We start from the raw sequence: 13,786 nt of genomic DNA, 5'->3' as shown, positions 1-13,786 counted from the left end.
GTATACTGTATTAGCTAGAAAACAATAAATGAGGCAGTAAATTGTCATTGGAACAAAAGGACCAATTATCTCAAATCTAGGGTTTGGCTACATCCTTACATTTCTTACTAACCTGCACTTCTGCACAATTCCCTACTTACTCTCACTTTTCTTCTGAAAATGTGTATTTCCTGTAAGCCTCCTTCTAGAGCTGCCTAGATGAGTCCAATTTCAGTTTGACAATTGGGAAGGGTACTTCTAAGGCAAACTTGTTCAGTGCAAGTTATCTCTACTAATCCACCAGTAAAAGTAATCCAAAATTTGTCTAGACATTGCCTCAATTATAGTTAGTCTTTAGTGCCAAATCACAGTCAAACCGTGTAAGCTTAATGTGGCAAAGATGCCAATGTTTGTATATTCTTTGGCAATTTTTAGAATAATCCTTATGACTTTTGGTTACTGTGGATGAAGTTTCAGCAGATTTTTTTTTCTGAGAGCTGATTCATATGAAATGACATTTATAACGTAACTTACTCCTTGATGTTTCTATTACTATGATTTAAAAAAATGAAAACAGCACCACTAATGGAAGCTCTCATTTCTATGTTTTAGGCTGACCAAATTTCTGGCTTTCACATAAGATCTGTTCTGTGTGTTCCTATATGGAACAGCACTCACCAAATAATTGGTAAGACTTCCCTCATGTCTGCGTAATTTTTGTGCTACTGTAAATTTAGTTCTATCTTTTTAATTCTGTGTTCCTTTTTCTTCTTTTTCCCAGCTCAATATTGTTAAGAAGTTACAGTACCTAGGATGCATGCTAAGTATCCAAGGGATGTTTTGACTTGGATACTGTATGGACTTTTTCAGCTTTCCAGCTGTGTTGTTGTTAAGTTATATGCTGTACTGAACTTTAATGAGATGAAAACAGTAATTCTAACCATATTAGTGGAAATTATTTTATATGCATTGGTGATTTCCTTGGGTCTCCTTCTTTAGTACATGGGCAACCGTGTGCAGTCAAGCTAAGTAGTCATTTCCCTCTAATGATAAATTCTGGGTGCAGTCAGGGAAGATTTGTTGCAGGGGCTGTGGCAGTGGTCAGAGTTGCCTGTTGCAGTGGTGGTTGCTGGATCAGGATGTGACAGAGTTTCAGAGGATCTTTGATAGGATTCTTTGCAGCCAGGCTACACCAGCAGTTGGCCCTGTGTTATTGCCTGCTTTTGGCACAAAAAGGACTGCTTGTAAATGACAGTGCCAGATTCCTCTGCTAACGTTTCTCAGAAGAACTGACGTCAAAGCAATAGCAATTTATACTGGCAGGGCAAGAGTTAGATCCCTGTGCATTGTGGCTGCCAGGGAGAGCTGAGATCAGAAGTGCATTGCTGAAGGCACTTGGTGTCATGCAGGGTCTTGGAGCTTCTTTAGCAAAGGTGATGTGGGAGTTGAGTCTTTCAAAAATACGTCTTGTTGTTTGTTGTGAACTGTGCCTTATCTTCAAGAATGAGAAATAATTTGAACTCTTGACAGTGGATTACTCTTACAGTATTTTTCCAAGGGCATATTGTAGCTAAATGAAATAGAAATGTTTGTTGTAGTAGAAATCACCACTGGTTTGGAAAATGCATTTTTTCATTGGCTCAGTAAATTAATGAATCAGACATGAGTAAAAAAGGGCTTATATACCCAGGTGATGCTAAACTAATATTTTAGGAATGAAGGTACTGATTCAGTAAATTGTATTGGAAACTCCAAATTTTTAGGACAATTTATGTGATTGCTGTTAGCAAAGTAATCAAGATCTTTCTCAAATAGATCTTTAACCTTTTATGAAAAACACTGTGAATAACTTCTAGATTTATACTATTTATACTACACAGTATTATACTTAGAGAGTAAAGAATATCAGCTGAAAGTACTAGTATCAAAACAATCAAATTATTGCACATCTGTGTCTAATTATTTTCAGAATAAATATTTGCATTTTGCTTTTCAGTTTGAAATATGTGGTTTACATTTTACCAATGAATAAAACATTCTGCATTGTGCATTAATGAATTAATATAACTCATATTAACTCTTTCTAAAGGGGTAGCTCAAGTGTTGAACAGGCTTGATGGGAAATCCTTTGACGATGCTGACCAGCGACTGTTTGAAGTAAGAGGCATTCAGTTCAGCATTAAGATACTTTTCCAGTAGCATTTGGTATTTTTCAGTAATCTGCTTCAGTCCACTCCAGGGATGGGGGGAGAATATCTTGTCTATATTTGTGGTTTGACATTAATTCTCAGAAATCCTCACTTAGATGGTGGCATCCTAATTAAAACAAGTTTCTGGCATCTAATCTCTCATCTGGAGGCCAGTGACTCACCTGCATTCTTAAAATAACCCGTTTAAACATGATTATTCCTAATATTTCCATGTAATTTCTTCTAATGATTAAGCCAGTGTTCATCTTTGTGCTTGTATTATAACTGATTCATAATTGATTCTCCTTTTTCTCTTTTTAAATTTTAGGCTTTTGTTATTTTTTGTGGCCTGGGTATCAACAACACAATTATGTATGACCAAGTGAAGAAATCCTGGGCAAAGCAGTCTGTGGCTCTTGACGTATGTGTACATCTTTGTGAAACCTTTTCTTGCTCCTAACCATCACATGTAAAGAAGCCCACTATATTTTTAAAAACTATGATTATTTAAACTTCTCTAACCAAATTCAACAATGAAGCACTGTGGTCTGTTATATATCAGGAGATTTTAAACATTATCATATTAAAAATAATCTTGGTGAGAAAAAAGGCAGGAGTTTTGAGGATAGCTTTACAAATTTACATTATTCCTACTAAAACAATAATTAAGAGCAGTTTAAATGAAATTTCAGATCTTTCGAAAAAAGCATTATGCAAGACTGAATAATCTTAAAACATTGCTCTAAGGAAAGGGTAACATCACTAAGATATTGGTATTGTTTTAAATTTCACATGTGATAAGAAAATAAAATAATCTAGTTATTGTGAGCACCTTTTATCTATGTAATTCCTTTGAATTTCTCCAGTACTCACCATTATAATAAGAACCACCAAATAACATTGGCGTGAATGAGATATGAAATTCTTTCTATTAAAAGAAAAATCAAACCCAACTAAAATACTATAAAGAGTCTTTCTTTTTCTTTGCTTTAGGATTTGAGATATTAATCTGCATAGTGGTGTTGCATCCTGTGCTGCACACAGACCTATTAAGGCTTTCCAAAGTCAGTAAGACTGTTGGTGTTAGAAATTTTAAGCATAAGTGGTTTTCTGTACTATTTGTGTATATCTACCCATGTAGAAGGAAAAGTTAAAAGCTTACCTTTTCAGGCCTCCTGCAAGATTCCTTGTACTTTACATGTCATAGTCATGAATAAGTCTTCATATGTCCCAGGTATTTGTGCGATTATGACACCTAAGAATGAGTGTTCCTCCTGGCAAGAAAAGCAAGCAGTGCTAGATGTCACACACAGATGTATAGGGATGAAACTCCACATAGAAGTTTATTTGCTACTGAAATAAAAGAAAATTAATTATTTTTGGTTTAAAATACAGCTTCTTTATTTGATCGAAAAAAAAGACTAATAACCATCTAGATTACACCTAGAGTATAGATCTGATAAATTGCCATTAATCTTCAATTAAGAGTAATTCTTTCTATAAATGGGAAACAGCTCTTGATAATATTTGCATAAAGTGATGTAAGATGCAGGAGAAAAGTACTGAACACTAGAATGGTATGAGATGGAGGACTGTGGATTTTGACTAATAGAATACTTCATTAGTATTTATGTATTTAGCTATAATGGCAGTGAATGGCACTTGAAAATTACTTGAAAATATCAGATGTAAAAGAAATGAACTTGTTATATATCATAATAAGATTCTTATCCATATATACTGATACAGGTTTTCATACAGTATTCTGATAGACTGACTAATAAATAGAAGAGCAAAACAAAAATAAATTATCAGGAAAGTTTGCAATGATTCAAAGCCAGGCTAAATACTTTTTTTAATACTAAGGACACAAAATTTTCAAATTTATTTAAAGATTAGAATAATAAATACTAAGGAAGACTGTAAAAATCTAGATGGATATAATGAATACAGATCAAGGAGAAGCTTGATGAGAATTTTGCTGTTAAGTGTAATCTGTCATAGCAGAAGATATAATTTGACTAATCTTACCAATTTCCTGTTACTGTAAAAGGTGGCATCTCTAAAACTGATAAGATTAAAAATGTCTTGTGACTTACTGCCACAAGGTGTTGCAAATCAACGCCCTGTGAGACAGTTTAGGTGTTTGTATGAATACCAGAGACATTCATAGATGAAAATTATCTCCAAGTGAGAAACCTGTATCAAAGCTTTAGCACATCAGCAGGTCAGGTGTTCCAGGGTGGGGAAGGACTGTCCTTGCTGGGAGTGCTCTGGCTCTGGGAGCGAGCTCCCTCATGGACCAGCAGCTCGTCCCACACACAGCCAGACCATGGTGGGTCCAGAATACAGGATGGCTCTTGCACCTTCTGCAGTGCTTGTTCAGAGTTAGTATCAACCCACAAGGATAGAATGTACTACATATAAATGGATGCATACTAGGAGGTAATAAGAGCAGGTGTGCAGTACTTTGTACATTTTATTTGATGCTGCTCTCTGCAGAATGGTATTGAAGAGAATGTCAGACACAGCACAGGGGTGCTGATATTTGGATGCAGCGATGTGCCACTGGTGTAGGCATTAAAGCTTTTCAGTATAGCAAAAGGCATTATTAAGAGTCCATAAATCTACTGTTATTTTTACATTAAATTCTTTCTCTTTTGATTGTAGAACTTCAGGAGAACAATGTAGGAATCTTTATAATATTAAATTACTTACTGTTCATTATACCCTATAAAATTCCCTGCAGTATAACTGCCAAATGTATGCCTGATAACCTCTAATTAGCTATTACATGCTGTCAATCAGAACAGAATTATCACACAAACGCTAATATAAAATCTGCTTTAAACATAACTGATTAGACTGCAGTACAGAGCCCTGATATTGCTACTTGACAAGTGTACAAAAATGGTTTTTATCTTCTGTTCTGGGGCAGGTGTTGTCTTATCATGCAACATGTTCGAAGGCAGAAGTTGATAAATTCAAGGTAAGATTTAAGTTTTTTATATACTCATTTTTGAAACTATAACTGTAAATTAATGTTTGTCTAGATTATCTGAGAGGAGTTTCACATCATAAGCAGAAAATCTTAATTAAAAATTATTTACAATGGATATATTACATGTAAGGCTGTTAAGAAGGGAAGATGGAAAGTTTCTTTCAGAGGATAAAGAGCTGCAGTGCACAGCAGCAAAGTCCCATTGTCCCAGCACCAGCTACTGGAACTGCATGTCAGTGTGCGTTTGGTGGCCTCCTCAGCAGAAACCATCACAGGGAAGTCATACCACATAAGAGATGAGAGGGAGACTAGAGAAACTAAAGAAAACTCGAGACTTTATGTGCTTATAGTGTGGAAGCTGTCCTGTGTTTACTAAAAAAGGGGAGCATTCACAATCCAGATTGTGCATAGGCTCAGAAGGAGGCACAGGAAGGTGAGGGATCTTCTAACTCCTGTAAGCGCCCTTGGCAGAATGTGAAAGTGATGTGTTCTGAGTGTAGCATGGGTAGGGACCAATAATTGCATGTTCTCACTGAATCCTGCCTTGCCATGGGCTAGCAAGTGGGGGGAACAATGCCCTTGATCTTTCATCACTGCGAACACTCCAGTGCTGCTTTTGTGATAGACTGTTTGTCTTTTCCTGCTTGAGAAGGCACTTGGGAAGTCAGGTGATGCTTCCCTTGGCTATGAGGAGGCAATGCTGGTAGAGGGCTCCTCAAAGCTCCCATGGGAAGTTCCCGTGGTGGGTATCACTGTTGGTCTCCTGGACACACAGTGCATCAGAGACTGTAGTGAGGCCTGGGAACAAGATCTGGACTGCTGTGACTCCACATTGATGGCACTCCCTGCTCTGGAGCTCTAGCATCTGTCTAGCTGAAAAATAGCTGTTGGGTGGTTATTTTAACACTTGGCTGTCAGGCTGTAACCTGATTTCTGCACCACGGGGATGCCTGTGGTGAAAGGGGGAGCACATGGCTGGCATAGAGCTGATCGGGCTGAGTGATCTGGGCTGAGGAAGGGCAGCTCTTGCTAGTAAATGAGTTTGTAGATTATTGCCCAGACGATGGCTGTGCCTGGTATCTGTATCTGTACCTGGTGGTAAGGGTGTAATATTCTCCCTGCACTGTAGTTACTGGTATGATTACCCACACTTGTGTATGCTGAAGGTGAGATTACTGAAGTATTGCTGGAATCAGCATGCTTGAAGATCATCCAACACTACAGGAAGTACTTTTGTGTGTGCAGTAAGTTGTATTTAGTGTTTGGCAAAAAGAACTGAACACTGTTGAGAAAGAGGGAAGAAAGGGGTAAAGGACCACCAATTTTCTGTTTTGCTTTTGTATTTCCCTTTACCTTAGAATACGCATCTGTAATACAGTTTCTATGACTCTCAGGATTCCACCAGTATCTTTGTATGTACAAGAGGGCTATACTTGATTTCTGTCAGCCATTGAAAGACAATACTCCTTCATAGCTCTGTAGTTAAAATAACAGCTTGCTGTGTTACTCTTTGGACTCAGATATTCATGTGACGAGAAGCTATTCTACTTGTTTTCCCAGGTGATTTCATTAATAGATAGACCAGTCTTCAAGTAAGAAATGTCTTTTCCTTATCCATTTACCTTGAAGGCATGCAACTATCCATTTAATGGCTAATAATAAGGTAAAAGGATGAAAAGCATTTATTCATTAATAATTCCAAAAGATATTATTCCAAAAGGCACATGTCTTATCAAGAACATAGATGAGAAAATAAGGAACATAACCAAGCTATACTTAAAGTAAGTTAGGCTAATTTTTTCAGAAAAAATTGTCCCTTTTCTATGTCTATATCCAGTCATCTCACTTTCAATTCCTGACAAAATTACTCTCAAGTAGTTTTTGTTAATGCTTTTGCACCACTGAATGTAAACAAAACAAAAGAACAAAAGCCCAGAGACAACCAGCATGTCTTGAGGGCCTGTGACACAGAGCTCATCCCAGAGAGGGCCATCCATCTGTGGGATGAAATTGCTCCCATCTCCCTGCTTACAGCTGGCCTCCCTGCTGAGGTCTCCCAAGGCATCCTACCCTGAAATCACTGCTCTTTTCCCTGTTTGTTATATCGTTATATTCTGTAAAAACCCTTTGTTATATTAGGATCATCTTCTAGACTTGACTGGCTAATAAACCATCCCTCCCTCTGGGGGTGTTTGGGGCTAAATGTGTCCCCTCTGTCTGTGGTGATTTATTGGCAGGTGTCAGAGCAAATGTCTGTTACGATTTACCCGATGTCCTGGTTCAGTCAGAGCAGAGACACACACACGACAGAAACATCGAAATGAGAGTGATGCCAGGAGATCACCAATGGCTCCTGACTGACACAACACCCAGCAGTAATTAATGACTTTCGAGTGACAATACATTGGAGTTGACAATTTCTCAGCATATTATCCCAAACGTACTGTAACTGGACCCCAGAATCTTGGAAATAATTACATACTCTTGTAGTACAATATTTTCTTTCCCTCTTTGTAATTTTTTTATAGTTTTCATAAAATGTTTTTCCATTAATTTTTATTTGCTCAGGATCTTGAGAATATTCTGATAAAAAGTGAAAAATTGCAAGTGTTCCTAAAGTTTATTTTCCCTCTGGCTTTTGCCAGTGGATTATTTTATTGCATTACAGAAAGCCCAGCAAGAGTAGCTAAAGTTGGTTTTTTTACTTGAAATTTCACTAGCAATTTCTTACTGTTAGTGGATGAATTCACAAACACACAAATTCACAAATATACCCATCTTTTTAATAATTAAGCATAATCACTGTGACCAGTTTCTGTAAAATAAATAACATTTGTTTCTGTTTCTTGTAATCCCATCTAAGAATTAATGAAGAAAACCCCACCTTAATAAGAAATCCTTAAGACATCAAACTTTATTCCAGATGTTTATCTGGGAAAAAATGCAAAACACTATTGCTGGTGGAGCTGGAAAAATCCAGAGGGAAGTTTGCAGTATGGAACAATAAAACATGAGTGCATGAAAATGGACCATGCAAAACAATTTAATACTAAATACTTTTAGAATTTTTTTTTTAAATTTTCAGGTTTAGATTATGATGGCTTCAAAAAATGTAAATTAAATATACTGTTAAATTCACACAAACTGCATATTTTTTTAGGTTTTCTGATATGTACCACATTACTGTGATTTCTGATGCCATTCTTCCACATATAGGAAGAAAAACTAAACTTTACTTTTCACAGGCATTTTTAAGTAAAACAAAAAAACCCATCACCTTGAGTTCAAATTTTTCTGAGAATGTCTGAAGTCTTCAGCCTGGTTTATCACAGTGCTTCTCCTCTCTTGCATCTACATTACTATGCTAAATTCAAACTGAATTTTGGCAGGATAAGCTAAAGCAATGCACCATTGAATCATATCCATATCAATATTAATTTTATTTTCAAGAAGTGAGAAATAGCTATGATTTTAAAAACTGTGGCAATGTACTTCTCCCTTGTATTTTAGACTTAAAAGACTATTCTGTCATTTCTGTTGTGTACTAGTGCTAGTGCTATAAACATTTGTGTCATTGGAATAGACAAGGCACTTGAGATCTGTTTAATCTGAGATTGAAGCTATCCCATGGCATTCTATAGCAAACCTGTGGCAGGTTTTTTCTTACTGAAATTCAGGTTCTGCAAGCCTAAATATAGTTTTGTGTTAGACAAATATAGATACATGAGTAAAGAACGGAGAATTGTGTTCAGGGCAGGATATTTATAGCATGAGTTACTGATTTATGAGACAGTAATGAACAAGTCCTGTGACTTAACAAGCAGCCCCACAAACACACACCACCTTTAAATTTCACCAGTGTAGTTTCCAAAGAGAATATGTAAACGCTGTCCTGTTATGGAAAATGTACAAGAAGCTATTTTTAAGAAGCAAGCCTAATTGCGCAGCTGTCAATGGCATAAGCCAGATCAATATTTAATGACTGTGATGCATTATTTATAGCCTTGGGAGAGATTCCCTTTTTTAGGTCAAACAGCACACAGGAGAGATACACAATGGAAAATAATGTATCACCTGCTTTACAGAATCTTCAATTCAAAACGTAGCATGAATAACAATTTCTGCATTTCTCTGTTTTGTTGCCTGAGGTGTGGCTATTTAAGATCTACCTTCACATAGGGAGGTTTTTATGACTTTCTTGAAAACACTTCTTTAACTACAGAATAATGAAAAGAGTTGAACCAAAAAAAGGGAAACTTTTAAGACTGCTACTGTATATGACAATGTGAATAGTTGAATCCACGAAAGATGACAGATCTATGTGAATTTGATACTTGGAGCGAGTTATGTATGATGTAGCATTTGTTATTCATGCCTTATGTACCCTTAAATATATAACGATGGGCAGCACAATGAGAACAAATTAAATTTTTGTACTGGTTTTATCTTCAGTATTTGAAACAATAGGGAAAGCATTCCTTGGCTATGTTATTCTCTGCTGTGATGTCATCTTTCAATTTAGAATTATTTTAATTACTTTTATAAGCTTGTAATTAAATAAATTTTCGTATTTTATAGTAATTACTTCATAGTCTTCCTCAGTAATTACACTTCAGAAAGGCAATCTGGCCTTTGTTTTGGACCATGTATGACCATGCCATAGAATACGGGGGGTTATGCATTGCTGCTTTTTTATGGCACGGCAGTGTCAATCAGTTTGGTACCCTGTGTTTCCCTTCGTGTGTGGGGAAACATGAAGCTCTTCACACACTGCAGGATTTGCCAGATTGGCCTCCAAAGCTGCTCACACTCACTTCCCTTTGGCTGTCACTGCAGGGTGCTTGCTGGCACTGAGCTTTTCCCTAGTGCTATTCCAGCTGCTCAGGTTTCACTGAGAATACCAACAACAGGAAAAAAACTAAAGAAAAGACTTGAAGGTAACCAGGGCTTAAATGTTAATATTGAATTGTGTTCCCTTTTCCCCTTTTGAGAAAGGTACATGATCACAAGATGTAAAATACAGTTTATTTCTCTGTTTTTCCATATCCACTGCCCACGTAAGACAGGAACTAAAGCACCGTGTTAAGAGTTTCATAGTTCATCAAACCAAGGTCTTCTTTGTATTACATTATTTAGTACGCTTTGACATGTGCCCGTGTTGTCATGGAAACAAGAAGTCACGAACACATTGCATACACTGAAAATTATAAACAATGAGTACTTTAGCCTGGTGAGGCTCAAGCACTGAGCTGCCCTCTTGGGTGCAGCCAGCCCTGCCTGTTGGCTCTGGAGTGGTTCAAGGGAGGCTGCAGTGGTTGTGAGGACAGATCCTCCCTCTGAACATTTGCAGTCTAACTGGGCAAGTTCCTTGTCCTGTGTTGCCAAATCATCTGAGCAGGGCAGGGCACTGCTTCATGGTTTGGTTTCCCATTTGCAAAGAGGGCACAGAAATATTAGAACATCTGTGAATGGTTTCAACAATTCTACTTTAGGACTGCAACAAATTTGTGTGATGCAACTGTATTGCATTTATATTATAAGCCTGCACAAAACTAGTTTATTTTCTAGTGTAGGGGATAAGTAAATCCTGTTTTAAAATAAATATTTCTCTTGAAGAAAACTGTATATGATTTAGGAGAGTTAAGGCCAAGTAAAGAAAGAAGCCTGGGGCCTGAAAGCTAGATAAAGCCCACAATTTAATCATATATCCTTGCCCAGACAACTTCTTCTGTTAATTTATGAGTTTAGCACAAGTCATTAAATGAATTTTTAAAAGGGATAGGCTTCTTTCAGCAAGGAATAGATTCTGGTCTGGATTGCTTCAGGGCAAGGTCATTGCAGAAGTCAATAAGGAACTTTTGTTGAATGTTTTTAATATGCAAAAGCAAAATATATTTATTCCAGCATGTTTATGCTATGCAGAATAATCTTTGGATATATTTACACTATAGGTTAAAAAGAAGGGATCTTAAGGGCTATGATTTAAAAAGGAAGTGAAAAATCAACATTTATATTCTAACTGCAGAGTAAAGACACACAGTAACTAGAAATATTAAATAATAAATGACTACTTCCAAGATCAGTTACTTCATAGTTAGACCAAAGCTTAAGTCTCCTCATTAAATATCTTTAAAAGTCATAAACTTTAATCAATTAAAATAACAGAAAATTAAAATATGTGCATGATCAAAACAGTCTTTGTACTAGTTGTTTAAAAAGCCTTCTTCTCTAAAGCTGAAATAGATTTCAATTGATCTAGATAACCCTAATTATTTTTGCTATACTCTAATATTTACAGTACTAAAATAAAAACATTCCAAGTAGTTGAAAAATATTACTGACTTACTGCCTTTAATAGTGGCTGTTTTTCAGTTTCTTAGTAATTATGCACAGTAATACAGTGATACTTAACCAACAGACATTTTCAGCAGAGAAGTAATAAAACACTTAGGATTATTAAGTTGTCCATACTAAAAAAAGCATGCTTCTACTATGGTGCTTTCAGACACTGGATTTTTGTTATTCACATGGGAAATCTTGTGTTTCTTGCATCTGTTTCCATACACAAAACCCTGATTGGTCCAGGTCTTGATAATGCTTAGAAAAACAAGTTAGAAAAAGCAATTGTTGGAACAAAACATTGCTCCCAAGTGAAGATGAAATGATTTTTTACCCAACAGACCTGTTGTCTGCCCTTCAATCTGATCGGTCATCATGCTCCATAAGAATCCCTTGTCAGATGGAAAACATCAAGGAATAAACAGAATTCAGCATTGCTACACGATTTAGCCAGCAACCATGCAAAAATTAGAAGGCATGGAATACATTTAAACTGCCATGCAATCCACAGGGGTACCTGATGGATGATTTAAAAAGGAAAAAATATTAACACTTGTCAAATAATAAAGTAGTGTACTTCAGTCAGTGACAGACTTAGGAATTTCTGTTTGGAAAGATTTTCAAACAGGAAGAACAATTTATCTAGCAAAGACTCATGCACTGGAAGTGGGCCAGCATAATTTAAAAATCTGAGGTACTTGAGTGAAAGATAGTAATTCAGGAGTTCTTCAGTGTGACTTTATCATGGTTCTCTTGCCACCAACAAGGAGCAAATTATTCCCCACACAATTGATAAGACATCCCCTGGCCCTGTATGTGACAGCTCACTCTTCTGAGACCTGCATTCCCAACATTCCCAACTGCTCCAGAAAGACTATTGCAGTGTTTATTTTATCTCATGGAAGAAAGAAATTTTCAAAGAAATCTATAAAAATGGCAAAATACTTCACATTTTAAATTATTTCTTATTTATCTGTGCTTGATTGCTTCTGTGGCCCCAGCAGCCTGAGAACTATACAGAGGAATTTTCTGGCTAAAAACTAGAGGTACTTTGCACCAAAATTTATATAGATAGAAACTTTCTAGTTGGCATTATGTTATCAATATTAATTTTTAAATTAAAGAATTAATATTATCAATGTTAATTTTAAAATTAAAAACTTACTTTTACAGAATTTAAAAACAGGAATTATTTTTTCCTTAGCATATACCCTACAAATGGAAAAAATATTTTTTTTTGTTTATTTCTGTCTCTATGCAGTGCTCCAGCTGGAAGCAGTTGTTTGTCATGAATGCTTGTTTGTGTTGATTATTAATGAATTTCTACAGGCTTTTTTTAAAAATATTTTGCAGCGAGAAACTTAAATGTTCCCCAAAGGAAGAAGGCAGTGGCCTTTAAAAGCTTTTGACATTTCCAAGGAGTTGATATTAGAACTAGAACCTTTTTATGAGTAAAATTCTCCAAAGAATGGGAGATGTTTTTCTGAGATGAATCTGTTTGGCCACTGGGTGCCATCCTTGCTCCACTTTAAGGCTGGTCGCCAAGCAGCATTTCTGTTCAGCCGTAAAATCCTGCAAAAATGTAATGCCAGTGCAATTTCACAGCATCATAATGTTTGTGTGTGTGCATGTGGTAGAATATGTTCCCAGCACAAGGCAGCGTGCCTTTCTTGCACATGTCACTGAGAGACTGGAGAGAAATATCCTTACAGGTTCTGCCATGTTATATCCTGCTATTTTTTTTTTTTATTCCTCCATCAGCTGGTGAGAATGAGGCTGTGCTGAAAGGGCTGTCCCACACATGAGCATGTAAGTGACCATGCTTCTATGCAGTATTAACTTAGGCTCTGGCATTATTTGAAAGAAAAGAATTCTCTGGATGCACACTTATTTTCTAGATCAATTTGGGATGAATGGGCCTGGGTCATCCAAGCAAAACATTATCTAAACTATATTATGTACAAAAATATTTGTAATTGCAGTCTTGTATAGAATATTTATTACACTGTTTCATTGGCTTCTCCGGGTGGTGTCTGCTATTGGTTTAGTCTGGGCAAAACCCCTGGCAGAGTAAATAACAGCTTCTAAGAGAAATGGTGTCAGTAGTTCTGTGGCTTTAGTCTTTCAAATTTAAATTGCAAACACTTTACATGTATGAGAAATAGACTATAGCACACACACCCCCATCATAATCTGCCTATGAGTACAATAGCCTGCCTAACTCGCCTAGCCCTGCTTTCTCTGCTGCCACACAGCGGTGTGTGTTCTGTGCCTGCAA

At 36.5% G+C, this 13,786-nt stretch overlaps 1 protein-coding gene across 1 annotated transcript in view; it reads left to right on the top strand.

The window, feature by feature from the left end:
* PDE11A (phosphodiesterase 11A) overlaps positions 1–13,786 on the top strand; it is a 105,093-nt gene that overhangs the window by 50,538 nt on the left and 40,769 nt on the right. Inside the window, exons 7-10 of the mRNA XM_041403476.1 lie at positions 592–667; positions 2,069–2,136; positions 2,497–2,589; positions 5,107–5,157. Of these exons, the coding sequence (XP_041259410.1) occupies positions 592–667; positions 2,069–2,136; positions 2,497–2,589; positions 5,107–5,157 (288 nt within the window). The remainder of the gene's footprint in view (positions 1–591; positions 668–2,068; positions 2,137–2,496; positions 2,590–5,106; positions 5,158–13,786) is intronic.

This window comes from Onychostruthus taczanowskii, unplaced genomic scaffold, assembly GCF_017590055.1.
Source record: "Onychostruthus taczanowskii isolate IOZ18803 unplaced genomic scaffold, ASM1759005v1 scaffold20, whole genome shotgun sequence".
Classification (NCBI taxonomy): domain Eukaryota; kingdom Metazoa; phylum Chordata; class Aves; order Passeriformes; family Passeridae; genus Onychostruthus; species Onychostruthus taczanowskii.
This window is presented reverse-complemented; position numbering and strand designations above follow the sequence as displayed.